Source organism: Lactuca saligna, chromosome 6 (assembly GCF_052625555.1).
Source record: "Lactuca saligna cultivar CGN05327 chromosome 6, ASM5262555v1, whole genome shotgun sequence".
NCBI classification, from domain to species: domain Eukaryota; kingdom Viridiplantae; phylum Streptophyta; class Magnoliopsida; order Asterales; family Asteraceae; genus Lactuca; species Lactuca saligna.
Genome location: NC_136422.1, coordinates 76794468 through 76814122, shown reverse-complemented (window position 1 = coordinate 76814122; position 19655 = coordinate 76794468). Strand labels below are relative to the sequence as shown.

At 39.1% G+C, this 19655-nt stretch overlaps 1 protein-coding gene across 1 annotated transcript; it reads left to right on the top strand.

Moving 5' to 3' along the window:
* The first annotated feature begins 1172 nt into the window (after positions 1 to 1172).
* On the top strand, positions 1173 to 6386 carry LOC145000102 (Leucine-rich repeat receptor-like protein kinase family protein). Its single transcript, XM_078959255.1, has 3 exons — positions 1173 to 1789; positions 2100 to 5069; positions 5906 to 6386. The coding sequence occupies exons 2-3, from the start codon at positions 2147 to 2149 to the stop codon at positions 6289 to 6291; spliced, it is 3309 nt and encodes a 1102-aa protein (XP_078815381.1). The 5' UTR covers positions 1173 to 1789; positions 2100 to 2146; the 3' UTR covers positions 6292 to 6386.
* Positions 6387 to 19655: the final 13269 nt, after the last annotated feature.

The window sequence follows — 19655 nt, the reverse complement described above, 5'->3', positions numbered from 1 at the left end:
AGGAAACGACTTAGTACCTTCAATAACTCTGAAAGGTTCCACAAGCTCTGGATCTAAGGCTAACCCTTGAAGCTTCAATGATTTCCCTCTTCCCTCTTCCTTCAAATCACCCAAAAATGGCTTAGAAACTTGAAAGAATAACAATGGGGCTTAGGGTTCGGTGTTCTGGGTTAGAAAGGCAGTAAAGGAACCTTAGGGAAGAGAATGAGACACTTGAATAGGCTCCAAGTTTGGGATTTAGGGTTTTCCTCGCTCAGACCAGACTCGTCGAGTCCCCATAGCCGACTCGCCGAGTCGGTCACTAACTCCTGAACCTGGATCCCGCTCGGACTCGCCGAGTTTCGCATTGGACTCGGCGAGTTGACCCTTTGACTTAGGATTTTCTTTCCTTCTTGGCCTACCTAATTTTGGGGTGTTACATCATGGTTAGGTAATAGGAACATCCAAGTGTTGGAACCACGGTTTAAGTCATGGTTAGGTAATAGGGACATCCACGTAATCAACAAGGATTTTCTTCGTTTTTTATTTGGAGATTGAAAGATGATCATAAAGTTGTGAATGGATAAGTTTGGAAAATTGATGGAGTTAACGAGGCTTGTAAGTGAAAATTTTGTTGTTGGGTTTGTCGACATCGATAAAAATACATAGTGAGCCTACAAGAAGATAAGAAAGAAGACATGGAATAATATATATTAAATTAGATCATATAATACATATTAGTTTAAAGGTAATCTTCACAAAAGTCCAAATATTTTGGGTTATTGATAATCAATAATGAAAAAGCCCTAAAATTTTGATTAATTAATGAAAAAACCCCAAAATTTGGATTAATTAACGAAAAAAGACGAGATACCGGCTAAATCTGTGAAACCGGCCACGAAGGGTTAATCCGATGTTTTAGCCGGTAATCTGTCCATTTTTGTAAACAAAATTTAATTTGAGACAAAATCGTAAACTGATCTAAAATATTGAGATTTTTTCGCAGATTTCCTGTGTTTTTAATATCCACTTTTTGTATGTGGTTGGAGGTTAAAGGTGTTTAGTATAAGTTTTATACCAAAATCGTGTAAAAGTGTAAATTTTTGTGCTACGATTAGAGTTGATATCATATTTTGTTAAAGAAGTACAAGTTTATTATAAACAAGGAGAAGCATCTTTATTTCTGAGGTGCAAATTATTAATGTACATCTGTTTGGTCGAAAAAGAATTTTGAGTGTTTCTTGCCCACCTCTGTGAAAAAGGAGGAACTTTTAGAGAGAAGTGATTCATTGCATGCTTGTCGGCCATTGTAGCTTCAATTCAAGAGTTCTTAACCCATAGTATTTATCTTGAAAACAAGAAAAGATTATAGAAAACCCAAAATTTCAGCTTCATAATTTCAACTGTCAACAGACGTGGCTGTGTGCTGTTTCGCTTCCTTACTAATCTTTGATTGCCCCCAAATCAATTAATATTTAATCCCTTTTCTCACTCTAATCAAAAAGGCTTTTGATTCATTGCATTTGATTTCATTTCTTTCCGCGTTCAAAAGCGCTTGTTCTTTTACCAAGAAGAAAAGCTTCATGGATCTTTCTCCTTTACTTCTGAAATGGACTTTTTAGATTGGAAGATCCCACCATTCTTGGGAAAAATAGAAGAGTGCAAACTCACACGCATCTACTTCAATCGATTTACATGCCAAATACTTCAACTCCATGAACTTCTTTCTGGAATCATCTCAAGGAATTACATGAACTCCTTCAGATTCTTTGGGAAGATTTTGATTGCTCTGAGTTAAATAACCCTAAAGGTACGCAGATCCTTCATATTGTTTTCATTTTTTGAATGTTTTGTTCCTGAAGTCAATTCGACTTTATTAGCCTCTTTTTGTTCTTTCTGAGCTGATTTTGAAATACCCATTTGGATTTATTCAATCTTTAAACTTTTTAGAATCTTACTTGGACTATTCACATGTTTGATCAATCGAAAATGACAAATTTATGCCCCTTTTCTGGGCTACTTAATTAAATCTTTAAATTTTCTTGATTTGTTTGATTCATGTAAAAGGACAAAACTTTCCCCGATTTTCTTTGTTCTTATACATTTTAAACGCTCTGCAGACTGAAAATCATTGACTACAAATCTAATCACTTGGAAGGTACCCACAATGTCCATGGTTTTTAGGTTGTCGCTTTTAGTTGCTATTTCTGTTCTTTTACCTTGCAAGGGGTTAAATTCAGATGGGAAGTTCCTTCTAGCGTTGAAGAAAAATATCACCGATGAATTAGGGTACCTCAAGAACTGGAATGCAAAAGATGACACCCCTTGTGTATGGATGGGTGTGAATTGCACATACGATTACACTCCTGTGGTTTGGTCTCTCGATTTGCATTCGATGAATCTTTCAGGAACAATAACCGCAAGTATCGGTGGTTTGAGTTCGTTAATTTATCTTGATCTTTCTAATAACAATTTCGTTGGCAAAATTCCTAAAGAAATTGGGAGTTTAACGAATTTAGAGATGCTGTTCTTGAATGGTAATCAGTTCGATGGAGTCATACCAAATGAGATTGGAAATCTAACTCTTTTGAGTCATTTGAATATATGCAATAACCAGATTTCCGGTTCAATCCCAGAAACATTCGGTCAGCTTTCTTCTTTGGTCGAATTCGTGGCGTACACCAACAATCTTGAAGGGTCACTTCCGAATTCCATCGGAAACCTCAAGAACTTGACCACTTTTAGAGCCGGGCAGAATGAGATGACCGGAAGTATACCGACGGAGATCGGTGGTTGTGAAAGCTTACAGTATTTCGGTGTTGCTCAAAATAGTTTTGACGGAAATATCCCGAAGGAATTCGGGCAGTTAACAAAGCTGACCGATCTAATTCTCTGGAATAATCAGTTAACCGGAATAATCCCGAAGGAGCTCGGAAACTGTTCGTGGCTTGAGACGCTTGCTTTGTATCAAAATAATCTCGTTGGTGAAATCCCGAAAGAAATCGGGAAACTTAAGTACTTAAAGAAGTTATATTTGTATAGAAACGGATTAAACGGAACAATCCCGAAAGAAATCGGGAATCTTTCTTTCGCCATCGAGATCGATTTCTCAGAAAACCATTTAACCGGAGAAATCCCGACGGAATTAAGTCAAATAAAAGGGCTTACTTTGCTTTACTTGTTCGAAAACCAGCTGCATGGCGTCATACCGAGTCAACTCAGTAACTTAAAGAACCTTTCAAAGCTTGATCTTTCGATAAACTCGCTCACAGGTCCAATACCGGTGGGGTTTCAGTATCTTCCCAAAATGTATCAGTTGCAGCTTTTTAGCAATTCGTTAAACGGAACAATTCCACAAAGATTTGGGCTTTACAACCGACTTTGGGTGGTTGATTTTTCCGACAATATGTTAACGGGAACAATCCCGCCGTATACCTGTCGGAAGGGTAACCTGATGTTACTGAATCTTGAATCGAATAATCTTTATGGAAATATCCCAGATGGAATTATTAAATGCAAATCGCTTGTTCAGCTTCGTCTCAGTGATAACAAGATAACTGGAAGCTTTCCTTCATCTGTGTGCAATTTGGCTAATTTATCTGCAATCGAATTGGGTCAAAACAGGTTCAGTGGTCCGATTCCCAATGGAATCGGGAATTGTAAAAAGCTACAGCGACTTGATCTTTCCGGGAACTATTTCTCATCGGAGTTACCTAACGAGATTCAGAAATTAACCCATTTGGTGACGTTTAATATCTCATCAAATTTAATCACCGGAAGAATACCTCTCGGCATTCTCAAATGCAAGACGCTTCAACGCCTTGATCTCAGCCGGAACAGATTTTCCGACGAAATCCCGCCGGAGATGGGCGGCCTTTTTCAGTTAGAGCTTCTGATGATCTCAGAAAACAAACTTTCCGGCAACATCCCTCCTGCAATTGGTAACCTCTCTCGCTTAACTGAATTACAGATGGGCGGCAATTCCATCTCCGGCGAAATCCCACCAGAGCTCGGATCACTTACAAGCTTACAAATCGCTCTAAATCTCAGCCACAATAATCTCTCCGGCGAGATCCCTCCTCAGCTTGGAAACCTCATATTACTCGAAAACCTTCTCCTCAACACCAATCATTTTTCCGGCGAAATCCCCGCCACCTTTGCAAATCTTTCAAGCCTAATGACGTGTAACTTTTCCTACAACAATCTCAACGGCCCATTACCTTCCATACCATTATTCCAAAACATGGCACTCAGTAGCTTCACCGGAAACAATGGCCTCTGTGGCGGCCCTTTACCGAGCTGTGGCGGAACCACCGGTTCCCTCCCATCTCCGCCATCTTTCCGAAGCATCGAAACTCCCAGGGGCAAAATCATCACAATAATCGCTGCGGTTGTCGGCGGGGTATCTCTCATCCTCATCATAATCATCTTATATTTCATGAAAAAAACCGCTACACAAAACCTCACCTCTTTGGAAAACGATACCGAAGGATCATCTCCCGTTTCATCCGACATATATTTCCCGCCAAAAGACGGATTCAAGTTTCAGGATTTGGTGGAGGCGACAAGAAACTTCCATGACAGTTATGTAATCGGAAGGGGGGCAGTTGGGACAGTTTATAAAGCAGTTATGCAATCGGGAAGAACAGTTGCAGTGAAAAAGCTTGCTTCAAATAGAGAAAGTGGGAACATGGAGAACAGTTTTCAAGCGGAAATCTTGACACTTGGAAAGATTAGACATCGAAACATTGTGAAACTTTACGGGTATTGCCACTACCAAGGGTCTAATTTGTTGCTTTATGAGTATATGGCGAGGGGTAGTTTGGGGGAATTGCTTCATAATGGTTTGTCTTGTAGTTTGAATTGGCCAACTCGGTTTACAATTGCTCTTGGGGCAGCTCAAGGATTGGCGTATTTGCACCATGATTGTAAACCCAGGATTATTCATCGCGATATTAAGTCGAATAATATTTTACTTGATGAGAATGCGGAAGCTCATGTGGGTGATTTTGGATTGGCTAAAGTCATTGATATGCCTCAGTCTAAGTCCATGTCAGCGGTTGCTGGGTCTTATGGTTATATCGCTCCGGGTAAACTCTTACTTCTTGTTTGCACTCATTTTGTTACATATTTTGCATAGATTTATTTGTGTATGAATTTTTTTTTTCAAATGTTAATAAAATTGTATATACCTAGGTAATTAGATAATAAATAAAGTGTTTTTTTTTACTATTCGAGGTAGGTTTTTTGGTATCCTTATCAACCAATGTGGGTGCTGTAAATTTAGCTACCTTCGTTTAATATATTTCATTTTACTCCTTCAATTATATTTCAACTTCAAATCTTTATAGTTTTTAACTAATTAATTTATTTCATTTTAACCTATGGTATAATATATATATATATATATATATATATATATATATATATATATATATATATATATATATATATATATATATATATATATATATATTGGAATATTAGATTGATATATAAGGTTAAGAATAATATAAAATATTAGATTCATAATAGTTATAAATATCTTTAACATTTTTTATATTTTCAAAAAAAATGTTACATTAATTTTCTATGTTTTAATATATTTATTTAAGCAAACGTCGCTATCAAGTTATATTCCTTTTGATAAATATGAATGGCACTAAAAAAACAAAGATTAGGATAAATTAGTTAATTTAAAAAAGAAAAAACATTTGAAAAGGGTCAAATCATTGAAAAAGGTTTATGTCTATATGAAAGTAGGTTTTTGTTAAATAAAGTTGGTGGAAATCTGACATGGCAAAACAGAAAAGCTTAAGAAGTTAACCTTTGTGGATGCTTATAGTTTTGGTGGGTTGTTCTCGAGAGAAAAATCTAGGACTCTACATATCTAACAGTTATTATTATTTTCATTTTTTTTTGGCAGAATATGCATATACGATGAAGGTGACAGAAAAATGCGATATATACAGTTATGGGGTAGTTCTGTTAGAGCTAGTAACAGGAAGAGCCCCAGTGCAACCACTAGATCAAGGAGGAGATCTTGTTACATGGGTAAGAAGTTACATCCGAAAGCATTCATTGGGTGTTGGGATTCTTGATAGTCGTTTGGATCTTGAAGGAGATGCACGTACATCAAATCACATGCTTTCTATCTTGAAAGTGGCAATAATGTGCACAAATATGTCACCATTTGATAGACCTTCTATGAGAGAAGTTGTGTTGATGCTAATCGAATCAAATGAAAGAGTTGGAAACCTTGTTTGTACGGTGTACGATGATCCTTGTTTGAAAGATGAACAATTCTTGTGATTGGATGGAAACTTATTGCTAGGTTTCTATTAACTAAAATGATTATGATTCTTATTTTCTTGGTTTTTGATCACTTTGTGGTTTACTTAATTTTATGAGATTGTACATAATAATGTTCCTCTTGTGTTACTCATCGTTTATATGATATGATTAACTTATGTCTTCTGATCAGATTTTCATTGGTGTGAATCCATTCGTTGTCAAATTTGCATATAATATTAATAGGTTGGTCAAATTACCAGAAATTGTAGTTGACTTGTATTGATTCCAACAAAATAAAAAAAATAAAAAACGATCAAGTCAAGATTCTCTTGATTGAAGTTGGTGTGCACCAGCAGGAGAGAGATTAGGTTTTTCTTCTAGATTGAAGCAAATGATGACTTTCTGTAACCCAAAGGGACGTGCTCCATTTTAAAAACATATGTATGTGTAATCAGATCATACGATAAATAAATTAGAAATTAGTTACTTGTAAAATACCCATTTTGATCTTCCTAAAACGGGATTTTCTCCAAGAAATCTTGAAGAAAGTCAGGTTTTTTGTTTGCATGAATAAATTATAAACATGGTTATCTTCCTTTCGTTACGAGTATCAATCATGGTATCATGAATGAAAAGACGAACGCATCGAAGAAAACACTTACATATGAAATAATGTGAACGTGAGAAAAACTGAAAAGCAAACGAGCCAACTTTTGATTCAAATGGAGTTGGAATGCCATTTGATGGATTTGCATGATAAATTCCATACTTTCGGAACTATCTTGAATTTTTCCATAATTTCAATATTTCTTTGCGTTTTATTTTACTTTCATGTTTTCTATTTTCTCTATTAGACATGGTGTAAAAAAGTATAGAAACCAAGCACTCACAACATCAATGATTATTATACCATTTGAGGATAAATAACCAGAAGGTTTTCAAATACCTCACTACAAATCACCTACACTACTCTCAGGTTTTCAAATACTTACACCGAAAACCTCACTACAAATCACCTACACTACTCTCAGGTTTTCAAATACTTACACCGAAAACCTCACTACAAATCACCTACACTACTCTCAGTATGAACACTCAACCTAAAACTAGTGATTAATCAAAGATCAACAGATAAAAGAACGAACCCCTAACATATACAAATTTTTATACAAAGAAGAAAATGAGAGAGTTCTTAGTGTGTGTGTGTATACTTTGTGAATTATGAGCACAATACACACATTAATCATATATACCCGAGTCAAGATCCGGACCCAACAACCGGAAGATTTGCGCGTTCATTCAGAAAATTTATCTCCCTAGTCCACAAGTAAGTTTAGAACTTCAAACCTTATATATTCAACACCACCGGTTAAAGTTAACATTTCTCTACCAACATTAACCCTTACGAGCACCTTCAAAACCCAAACAACCTCACAAGCAACAGACCCCAAAGCTCTATAGTAGAAGAACGAGAAACAGTAGACTATTTCTTACTTTTCCAATAGAAAAGAGAATCACCAACATAAGCCAAGTATCCAGTTATAGACCTTCTAAAAGACAGACACTTAGCCCATTTAGCATCCACATATTCTATCATCTTAAAATCCTCAGATTTAACAATAGAAATACCCTTACCAGGATCACATTTAAGATATCTAAGCAAATTAAAAGCAATTTTCAAACGAGACTTATAAGTCCTGTGCATAAATTGACTGAGTATCTAAACTCTATAAGATATATCATGTTAAAAAATCGGGGTATAGGTATACTTGTATCAGTAAGGGTTGTGAAACACTTTCAAATTAAAGCATTTCGTGGGTACACTCAAAATCTCTAATCGGATGAAACTTACTGTTTTTTTTCTTTCTAGAATGGAGAATGAAGAAGATGTTTTGAAATCTGTACCAAAAAATGAATCCGAAATTGATCATATAACAAAAACTAACTTCTTGTCTTAAAACTACCATATGTTAGTTACAGGAAAACAACTTCCTATCCAAAAACTATCATATTACTTGTCACAAACTAACATAAAACCAAGTGTATTCGACCCCAGCCAGGGACTTTGCCCCTTGGACCCCGCTCCCAAGGGCGTTGCCCCTCGGATCCCCATCAGTTTAGGGGCTTCACCCCTAAATAGCAGTATTGTTGAGATATAAATCTTTTAGATCTTACACAGGTTTGGCAAAACGAGTTAAGCAAAGTAATAAACAAGAGATGGAATCAACAATATGCTTAATGATTCAAATGATTCAAGCCTCAGCATAGCTCGACAAAGAACTTCCGCTGTAGAGGCTTTAGGGTTTACAAACGATAAAAATAATGAACGCTATTAAAATATCTCTAAAATCTTACGTACTAAGATGCATGCAAGCATCTATAAATACTCAAACCCTAACAAATAAATCACGGATGGACAGGCCCAATCCGGATACAAAACAGGGCTAAGAGACGAGCCCAAGACGCAACACCATGCACCCAACAATCTCCCCCTTTGCGTCAATTGGGGCGAGACCTCACTTCGGCTTACTTGCACCTGCAGCACCAGCTTTCTTCACGGTCTTGAACAAGCATGGAATAATGGCCAGAAGTGTTTGTCGGAAGTGAATATACCAATTGATCATGTAGTTGAAGTATTTCTTATCACTTTCCGAATTCTGCTTGCACCGATTGATGATTCCCTGAACATGCTCCAAGCAGGAAGTGGTGTAAAGATGTTTGTCAGCCAAAGCGAATAAACATTTCTAACCTTCTACCCTGGTGAACATGACTGAGTTTCGCTTTGGGTCAATCTTCCCCATCTGCATTCTATTTAAATCGCTTGTAGAAGCAACTGGAATGATAGTAGGCTTCTTTCTAAGGATACTTGCAAATTCTTGATCCAACTTGGCAACCTCCAAAATATAGCACACCAACATCCTTTTTAAATGATCTATGATCGGCCCATATTCCATTTCATTGATGAGGAGAATGTTGTGCAGGATTATCCAGTTATGAGCATTTAAATTGGGAAGATCAGCTAGAGAGATGGCGTGCTCGGTTTTGTCGGACCCCCTCAAGACCTTGAATCTGACATTTGTGAAGTTACCCTACCGAACGGGTTTGAGGACCCGAACGTTGATAATCTTCTGAGCACTCCACGTCTGATACTGAGGTTGAGCAGTCCTCAGATAGAAGTCTATAAGTTCCCTATCGACCTTCCGGTGAGGATGAGGGACTTCAGCTATGTGGGCGAATGCATGAAAGATAAAAGCCTTTCTGGTCAAGGGCATGTCAAATTGAGAATCAGCCGAATTGACCCGGTCCAAGGAGATCATGGGTTCAAGCCAAAGGGTGCTGGGGGACTCGATAGCCTCTTTAACAAGCTCTTCAAGAGTCCAAGGAGGAAATATCGGCTTTCAAGGAGATCATGCGCCTCCTTTATCTTCCTCTCATTAGCTTCAGCCTCTCCAGCAATCCGAGCATTTGCATCAAGCTCCTTCTCCCTGGCCTGTTTCTTCAGAATGTTAGCAATAGTTTCTTTATCCTCACTTTCATCACTATCATTGAGAACCTGTTTGCCTTTGTCTTGAACACTCAAACCTGATGCAAGAACAGTTGTTGGTTTGGTTGCTCTAGGAGGAACTAATGAAGAGACTGGAAGTGGTTGAGATTGAGCTTTGGGAATAGGAGGAGGTTGAGATTGAGCTGTGGCCTTTGAAGTCTTTTCTCCCCCTTGTTTCGGATGGGCCACCTGCTCAGGAAGCCCCTCAATTCGGCTAAGCAAGGCAAGGGCAGGGGCAAGCTTCTCAGCAAGAGTTCGCCTCATCGAGTAGTTGAGAATCGGGTCATGGGCTTCAATAATATTGGATATAGCGCTGTGGACATCCGGAACACAACTTTGAATCATAACTTTCTCAGATAGAAGATAATCGACCTCCTTCTCTTCTTGGGAGAGCTGATGACTTGCAAGTTGGAGCTCCGATGTTTTGCGAGCAAGTTCATCCTTTGAAGAAGATTCTGTGGCAAGGGATTGTTGGAAGTTGAGCAGACGATCTGCAACCGAAGACTGAAAAGATTGATTTTCTTCTTTGAGTGTTTGACGAAGGCTGGCAAAGTACTGTTTTTTTGTGTCTAGGGAAGTGGCCAGCTTCTCCACAACCGAGCGAACCTTTTTGGCATTAGTTTCGGCTGCCCCTGCAAAGACTCCATAAAGATGTTAGCTTCTTGAAATAGTTTTTCGACTTTTTTGGTCGTCGCAGCACAAGCCTTTGTAGATTTATCAATAGCAACAGTAGCGGAGTTGATTAAGGCTTTGTGTGCTTTGGTAAAAGTCCACCATCCCCTTAATGGCAGCTTCCGAGATATGAGACTTGGAGGTAGAGGAGGAAGCAACGAGATTATCAATCTTCTCGTGGAGTTCCTTGATGTGCTTTTTGGTGACAGGAGCATCATCATCATCATCACTTTGAACCTGGTAGGGGCTATAGTAAATGGAATCGAAGGTCATATCTTCCCCTCCTAGAAATGTCTCGGTTTCAGCTGAGTGAGTGGGAGATAAGGGTATAGTGGATGGTCTAGTTGTGGGAGTAAGTTCGGGTGCTGAAGTTGGTTTGGGTGTAGGTGTATGTTCGGGTGCTGAAGTACGATCCCTCGTATCAGATACTTTGGTTCGAACTCCAGTGGTTGTTGTAGTGGCTTCAGAGAAAATGGGTGGTGGTATAGGAATAGAAGTGGGTGGAATGTGAGTAGAGGTAGTTATAGGGGGAATAGAAATAGAGGAGGTTATGGTGGGAATGGAAATAGATATAGTAATAGGTGGAGAAGATATAGGTTTGGTGACAATAGGTACCTTATGAATAGGAGAACGGGGAGGAGAGTCGCCTCGGATCGACTCTTTAGAGTCTGAACTTTCATCGTCTGAATCACTCGAGGAAGAAGCAAGAACTAGTTTGCACTTCGGTTGTGTTTTCTTCTTCTTCGGTAGAGGAGATTGGGCTGCTTTTGTCAACTTTCGCTTCTTAGGAGTAGGGCCTTTCGCTCCTTTTGCAGCTTTCTTGATTTTCCCCTTCTCTGGTTTCTTTCCCCTGGTGGCAGGTTTGTCTGCGTCATTAATAGACTGAAGCATCTCAGGTGTCAACTCTCTCGGACCCGAAGGAGGAAACTCCTTGTAGGTTTTGAGGATCTTGCTCTCCTTGGATACACCAGCGTACATGGACTCTAGAATTGATCCAACAAAAATAAATTTGGAGGGATCAGTCACAATAATCTTGGTGGTATGAAACACACCAATCGAGGAGAGAGAAGAGTTGGCCATTGTGGGGACATGATATTTGTCCATGGCCCATTTGGTGACGATCGTCCAAAACTTGGCATAAGATATTTCAGTGTGCCGAGAGGTAGAGCCAAGGCTTTGAATCAACTGTTGCCACAGGACCGAACCGTAATCAAGGTTGATCCCATTATACAGACCATAAAGGATGGTCATGAATAATCGGCTGGCCCCGTCAGAACCTGCACTCCGTTCAGATAAACCCTTGAAGAGGATCGTGAAAAAGCCGTTCCATATAGGAGGAAGGCATGACTTCTTGAATTTTGTCATCGTTGTAAGGATTTCTGTGTATCCCATGTTATAAAACATGGAAAAGAGTTGACCCACGGTGATTGAATCAGGGTTAACCCTCGATTCATTAGGTTCAAACCCTAGAAGCCAACAAAATCGCTGCTTGGAGATAGAGGATTTTTTGTCAAGAATGTCGAAGTAGATACGATCAACAGATCTGTCGTAGTGGGCGGTGGAGAAAACTGGTGAAAGACATTCCATCGGTATGATTTCAACCTTAGAGAGTGCGAGAATTAGTGGAGAGTATTTGAGACACTCCACTATCAGATACATAAATGCATCATAGGATATTAGGTTGAGATCGATGACAGGGCTTTGCTGTGGTCGGATTGGAAGAATGTTTGATTGGGAAGAAGTTTCATGGACTGAAGAGGAATCTGCCATTGTTGAATGCTTCAAAGAAGAAGAGGAATAGTAGGAGAAAAACCTCTGTGTGCTTTGTGGGTTGCAATGAAGAGGAGAAATAGCCGGGGTTGAACCCTTTATATCGGTTATGGATGAGAGAGAAAAATTTGCCCCCAAATCTTCTCGGAACTCGGAACGACGCTTGATGTGATTGAAAATTGACAGTTAGCATCCCCGATGATTACGCATGAGAGAGAATATTGTTTCCTTTTTGCACGCGTGCCCGTCAAATCACTGTTGAAGCCGTTACTCTTCCGAATGAGTCAACACCTTATCTTTTAAATAGCTGTCATCAATAAAAAGAGGTAAGGACTGATAAAAATCACAGCGTGTCCTTGTTGAGTACATTATTAATAACCAAAGCTTCATAAGGGAAAGCAGCTGGTAGAGAACCGAACCAGACTTTTGGAAAATCAAAGATTTTCGTGCATAGAGTGTCAAAGATAAAGAAATAAATCTATATCTATGTGGGATTTTGTGATGTCAATATAGACACGAAACAATAGATCCCGGGCACGAATCTCTTCCTTCAAAGTCAAGAGAGACCTTAAAGTGTTTGCTTGGTTTCCCGTTGAATTACGATCAGACACTTATTGAGAAGTGTTGAAAAGCTTCTTTTAAGTAGGCTAATTTGGGTGGCTTTCACTTCAGTTTAGAATTCCGGACCTTTACATAACACCGAAACCAAACGAAGTGCTTGTGAGACCAATGTGGTGTGTTGAACAAGTAGGTTGGGATTGTATTTGTGGTGACTTTGTTGGAAATGTTTGTTTGTGAAATCTCAAAATATTAAAACTGGATTCTATGGGAAGAAATGTCATAGTTAGTAACAATTTCATAAGAATCACACCAAAGAAAGAGATTTCATGATACAACTACAAATGTAATGGTTTACCGTCAATTCATGGTAGGTATTGAATTGTGGGTTTCACTTAGCACGTAGTGCCACGAAGATAAGATCATGAACACAGAAATTGTATAACCATAAACCTCAGTGGTAATTTCTGAGAGTCTCAAGGGTTACGTTTATGAAGAGAATAGGATGGAGAAAAGTATTGGAGATGGTGTAAAGAAACCAAAGTACCTCTACTGTTAAAATAAGGACCAGGCAGACAACTCTTATCTCATGTGAGAAGAGAGTAAGATAGCTCATGATTCGAATAAATATTAAAGCCTAATTGGGAAGACAAGGTTTGTATATACCAAGTCAGTAAGGCTATTATTCAGAATCAAGTGAGGCTTTGGACACATACAACAACATGCTTCTAGGGACACTTAACTAATAAAAATGTGAGAGCCATAATTTCCCCATAAATATCCACACATGAACCTTAACGAACACAAATAATAATAATAAAAAAATAAACACACAAAACAATTTTTTTTTTTTGGAATTTTTGATTTAAAGAAAGAAAAATAAAAAAAAACAAACACACACAAAAAAAATTTGGAACCGAACCCGAGCGGACGGTCTCTTTCGGTTGGAAAAAAAATGAATCTGAAAAAGAAATTTAAAAAAAAAATAAGAGAGATGAAATTGAGAAGAAAGGATACAAAAAGTTTACAACCAAAAGAAACTACCTTTAAGTGATAAGCGAAGACAAGAGAATGGGACCGAACCCGAAATAGACCGAGCGTTCGGTTCATTTCGATTCCCATGTGAACCGAACCCGAAATAGACCGAGCGTTTGGTTCATTTCGCTTCTAACTTTTAGTTTTAAGAAGTAGTTTTTGGTACTGACTTCGATTCCATCATACCTAGCCCTTGTATAATTTTATAGAAACTTGCTTCAAGAAGAGCTTTGGTGAAGATGTCAACCAGTTGATCAGTAGTGCGTACAAAATGAATCTCTACGTTTCCGTCTTCAACGTGATCTTTAATAAAGTGATACCTTAGTGCAATGTGTTTGGTTTTGGAATGTTGCACTGGGTTATGACAGATCCTAATTGCACTTTCTGAGTCACAATATAGTGGGATCTTTTTCATATTGAGTCCATAGTCCCAGAGTTGGCTTTGGATCCAAATCACTTGAGATGTGCAAGAGGCGGCTGCAATGTATTCTGCTTCGGCTGTAGACAGTGAAACACATGTTTGTTTCTTAGATTGCCAGCTCACCAACTTCCCATCGAGGAATTGACATCCTCCTGTAGTGCTTTTCCTGTCTTAAACCACATCCTCCAAGGTCTGCATCTGAGTAGGCTTGAACAAAGAAACCTAAGTTTGATGGATACTAGAGACCGAGAGAGGTGGTTCGCTTCAAATACCTGAGTATATTCTTCACTGCTAGCATGTGTGGTTCATGAGGATTCGCTTGAAACCTGACACAATAACACACAGAAAACATTATATCGGGCCTCTTAGCTGTGAGGTACATCAAGGATCCAATCATCTAGCGGTATAACGTTATATCGACTGCCAGTTTATCCAAGGATGGTGAGAGCTTGGTGCCAAACGCCATTGGAACTTTGACTTTTGAATCTCCCATCATGCCGAATTTAGCAAGAAGAGTCTTGGTGTATGCTTCCTGATTGATAAAGATGCCTTCGGGTCCCTATCTAATGTTTAAACCAAGGAAAAAGTTAATCGGACCCATTGAGCTCATTTCAAATTTAGTCTCCATCAGCTTTCTGAATTCAGCTGTTAAGCTAGGATTTGTTGAGCCGAAGATGATATCATCGACATAGATTTGAACGATCATAAGGTGGTTACCTTCCTTTTTATGAAAGAAGGTTGGGTCAACCGAGCCTTGTTTGAAGTTAGACATCTTTAAAAATTTAGTTAAAGTTTCATACCATGCCCTAGGAGCTTGTTTCAGACCATAAACTGCTTTATCCAAGATATAGCAGTGATTAGGATGCTTTTAGTTTACAAAACCAGGAGGTTGCTCCACGTAAACCGTTTCTTCTAGTTCTCCATTCAGAAAGGCGCATTTTACATCCGTTTGGTAGACCTCGAAGTTCTTGTGTGCAGCGTAGGCAAGAAATATTCTAACAGATTCCAGCCTTGCTACTGGAGCAAAAGTTTCTTCGTAATCAATTCCTTCTTCTTGGCAGTATCCTTTTACCACGAGACGAGCTTTATTTCGAATTACATTACCTTCCTTGTCCATTTTGTTTCTGAATACCCATTTGAGACCAACGACTGAGGCATCTTTAGGTGTTGGGATAAGGCGCCAAACCTTGTTGCGTTCAAACTCATTGAGTTCATCTTGCATAGCCTGAACCCAATCAGAATGATCAAGAGCCGTATTGACTGTCTTCGGCTCAACTTTGGACACGAAAGAATTATACATGCATAACTCTACTTTGGAGAATAGAGAGGCTTGCTTTGCCTTCTCTTGGGATCGGGTCAGGACCTTTTCAGATACATTACCCACTATCTGAGATACAGGATGATCTCTGGTCCATTTAATGAGGGGAGGATAGTTTGGATCATAGGATGGATCCAATTCGGCTTTGATCATTTCTTCCGATTCAGATTGACTATCGTCATCATAGAACATATTGTAATTCTCCCCCTCGACTGATGATGAAAGAAAACTCTCAGGTGTAGCTGGAGTTTCTGGTGCTTCTGGACTTTCGGGTGTGGCTGGACGTTCGGGTGCTACAGGACCTTCGGGTGATGCAGGACCTTCGGGTGATGCAGGACTTTCAGGTGATGTGGGACTTTCGGGTGATGCAGGACCTTCGGGTACCACCAGGATAGAGTTCTCCCCCTGAAAGTGTGTGTTCGGTTGATTTGAAGAGAATGAATTCTCCCCCTCAGCTGAAGCGCCGTGCTGAGGAGGTTCATTTGGAACATGCTCTCCGTCACCCATTTTGTTGTCTGCCGCTTTGGCTTCCGAGAGAGTGGCTTTCTCAGGTTCATCGAATAAGTCCACAAACTGATCAAATAAATTGGCAACTGTGGCTGTGACTTGACTTGTTTGAGAGAAAATCTCTCCAATTGCTCCTTCAGTAGTCTTTAGCTTCTTGACGTAGCTGTCATCGAAAGTCACATAATAGGTTTCTTGAATCTTTCTAGAACACTTGTTTAAAACCCGATATGCTTTTGAAGTGAGAGAATATCCCATAAAAATTCCTTCGTCTGATTTAACATCAAACATGTTACGATGTTCTTTGGAGTTGAAGACGAAGCATCGTGAACCGAACACATGAAAGAATTTTACATTCGGCTTCCTGTTATTGATGATCTCATAAGAAGTGAGAGAGAAATGCTTGTTGAGATAAGACCTTTTCTGTGTAAAGCATGCTGCAGCAATAACATCAGCCCAGAAATATAACGGAAGAGAAGCGAAACTTAGCATAGTTCGGGCCACGTCACACAAGGATCGGTTTCACCTTTCGACAATACTGTTCTGTTGAGGCGTGTAAGGGGCTGAGAAGTTGTGACTGGTTCCTTTTTCTGCCAAAAAGTCTTCAAATTCTTTGTTCTTGAACTCCAGTCCATTGTCGCTCCTAATGTTTCGAACGACTTTTCTCAGTTGCACTTCAACCTGCTTGATAAACATCTTTAGCTTAAGAGTGGCCTTAGATTTGTGCTTAAGAAAGAACACCCATGTAAAACGTGAGAAATCATCAACAATAACAAGAATATACTTGCTACCGCCAATGCTTTCGATTGATGATGGACCACACAAGTCGATGTGAAGCAACTCAAGTGGTTCAACAACTTTTGTGTTTATAATTGATGGGTGAATTTGACAACTTTGTTTCCCCATTTTGCATGCAATGCACAAGTGTTCTCAATCAAACTTGAGTAATGGAAGACCCCGAACATGAACTCCAGTGACAAGCTTGTTGATGTCTTTGAAGTTGAGATGTGAGAGCCTTCGGTGCCACAACTAGCTTTCGTCAGAATGAGCTTTGGACTAAAGACATATAGCTGGATTTCCTTTGATTGGTTTGAGATTTAGAAGAAACATTTCTCCTTTTTGGTCTGATTTGAGGATGACCTTGTTGGATTTCTTCTCTATAATCTCTGAACCTTTGTCGTCGAAAGAAACTTTAAGACCGGTACCTCCCACTAGTTGAGATACACTGATGAGATTATGCTGCAACCCTTCAACGTACGCCACCTTTCTTATTGTGAAGTCTCCATTAGTTATCATCCCATAACCCTTTATCGTTCCGTAGGAGTTGTTACCGAACTTGACATTGCCACCATTTTGAAGAGATCGAAAATCCCTTAGCTCTTCCTTTCTTCCCGTCATGTGACGTGAGCAGCCACTGTCAATGTACCATTCTTCGTCAAACTGCTCGTCACTAATAACCTACAAAAATTAAGCAGATTTAGGAACTCAAAGTTTCTTGGGTTCACGTGAGCCTTTCACAGGAACAGGAATAGTAATAGAAACGTCAACAAGATATGTTCGTTTTACTAAGGTTGTTTCATCTTTTCTCTTAATAGTAAACACTTTGATTTTGTTAGAGTTGGCTACAAACGTTTTGGTTTTAGATTCTGGTGTTTGGGTATTATTCTGCTTTCGGTCTTCCTTGACTGAAGAAATCTTCGACCTTCCTTTTAAATTCATTGATGATTTTGAGTTTTGTGCGGGAACAAAATTAGGTTTAGAAGAGAACTGGGAATGAGAAGAATTAGAAAAAGAGAATTTAGAATGGGAATTTTTCCTGACTTGTGGTTCGAAATGACCTTTTTGTTTATGGTCATTAGAGGGACCGAACCTGGACCTTCGGTAGCTACTTGCTGATGAGCCGAAGTTGGATTTTTGAGTGTTGTTGGTCGGACCAAACCTATCCTTTCGGTTCTTGTTGCTCTCAGGACTGAACCTCTCCTTTCGGTTGCTGTTGCTCTCGGGACCGAACCTCTCCTTTCGGTTGCTGTTGCTCTCGGGACCGAACCTCTCCTTTCGATTCTGTTCTTCATGTGGCCCAAAAGTCTTTTTCCCTAACTTTGAATCTTTATTAGGATAAGAGAAGTGAGCATTTTGAGAGCGCCAAAACTGCTTTTGCTCTGAGAGATTCTTTTTGTATCTTAGGTTTCTTTGCTGCTTTTGATTTTTCACCTGTTTCGGTTGTCTGTGGATATTAGCTTTTTGTTTCAGCTTCTTGGCAGCCGGTTCACTCTTCATAGATGAGGTTTCGCTTGTGGAGGTGACTTCTTCTACAAGTATTTCTTTTGTGCCACTTGTACTTGGTACGTGAAAGTTGTTAGGCTTATTCAGTGGCTCTGGTACATATCTTCCTTTGGTTTTCCAGGACATTCGCTCTGACAGACCAACTGTTTCGTCTGCATTGTCTATAGGAGCTGACCAGAAAAATTCATCACACCCATCTGCATTGTCTTCGTTCACCATGGCAGTGAGTTCAGCAGTTTGATGTTTGGTTACTCCTGTGACTTTATATACCTGATTTGGAGTAGTTCTAACTTTTCGAAACATAACAACTTTTTCTTTAAGGATTGGGGACTTAGATTTGGACAAGCGAGCGAATTCTAAAGAATTTTCAGAAATTAGGTTTTTGTGGTTTGTAGGTTCGCTCTTGACAAATTCCGAACAGTCGACTTCATCCTCTACAGAAATTTCACTCATATCATCGTCCTCATTAAGTTCAGATGCGTTTTCAACATCGATTTTGTTTTCTGAACTTAAGTTGGCACTCAATGAGTCGAATTTTTGTATGGTTTCGGTCTTGATTTTCAGCTTATCATTTTCATCCAGAAGATCTTTAAGCATGTCCTTATGGTCTTTGGACTTTATAAAAGATTCTATTTTGTCCAAACCATACATATAAGTAGGATTCACATCATCGGAAGATACAACACTTTCACAGTTGTATGCTTCTGCATCGATTTCATCCTCCTTAAACTCAAGGAAGGGTAAAATCATGCAATGTATCTTCTGCCCTATTTCATAATTCAGATGCAGTTGAGTAATGTTAGCGTAAAGCCTTTTAGCGATTAAACAAAAAACATTCCTTTGTTTTAACAATTTCAAATTGTCTCTTTGCAAATAAATGTTTTCATCTCTAATCTTAATGATCTCCAACTCCTTCTGCTCAATCCACATCCTTCGCTCCTCACTCTTGGATGACACCCTGCTTATTTGGTCAGTCTGGTTAGAATTTGTGACCCGTGTTTGAGTTAAACAACTATCTAGATTTGAGATTCTTGAATTCAAGTAGTTTAATTCCTTTTCATATGATTTCTGTGGAATTTTGAACGAAACAAAAAGAGATTGTACCTTCTTGATCAGTTCATCAAGTTCACTGATCTGCACACTGAGAGGTTTTGTTGTGAAGCATAAGTCCTCTCGCTCCTTGGCGTCTTCATGTCCACCATCAGTATTATATCCCCTCATGTGAGATATGTCAGTCACCATCGGACACTTTCCACTGCTTTCACCACCTCTTGCGA

What these genes read in the sequence shown, in the direction of transcription:
- LOC145000102 (XM_078959255.1), top strand. Translation starts at nt 2,147, where the DNA reads ATGTCCATGGTTTTTAGGTTGTCGCTTTTAGTTGCTATTTCTGTTCTT. An exon ending in TTATGGTTATATCGCTCCGG is followed by an intron (nt 5,070 to 5,905) that starts GTAAACTCTTAC and finishes TTTTTTTGGCAG; the next exon opens with AATATGCATATACGATGAAG.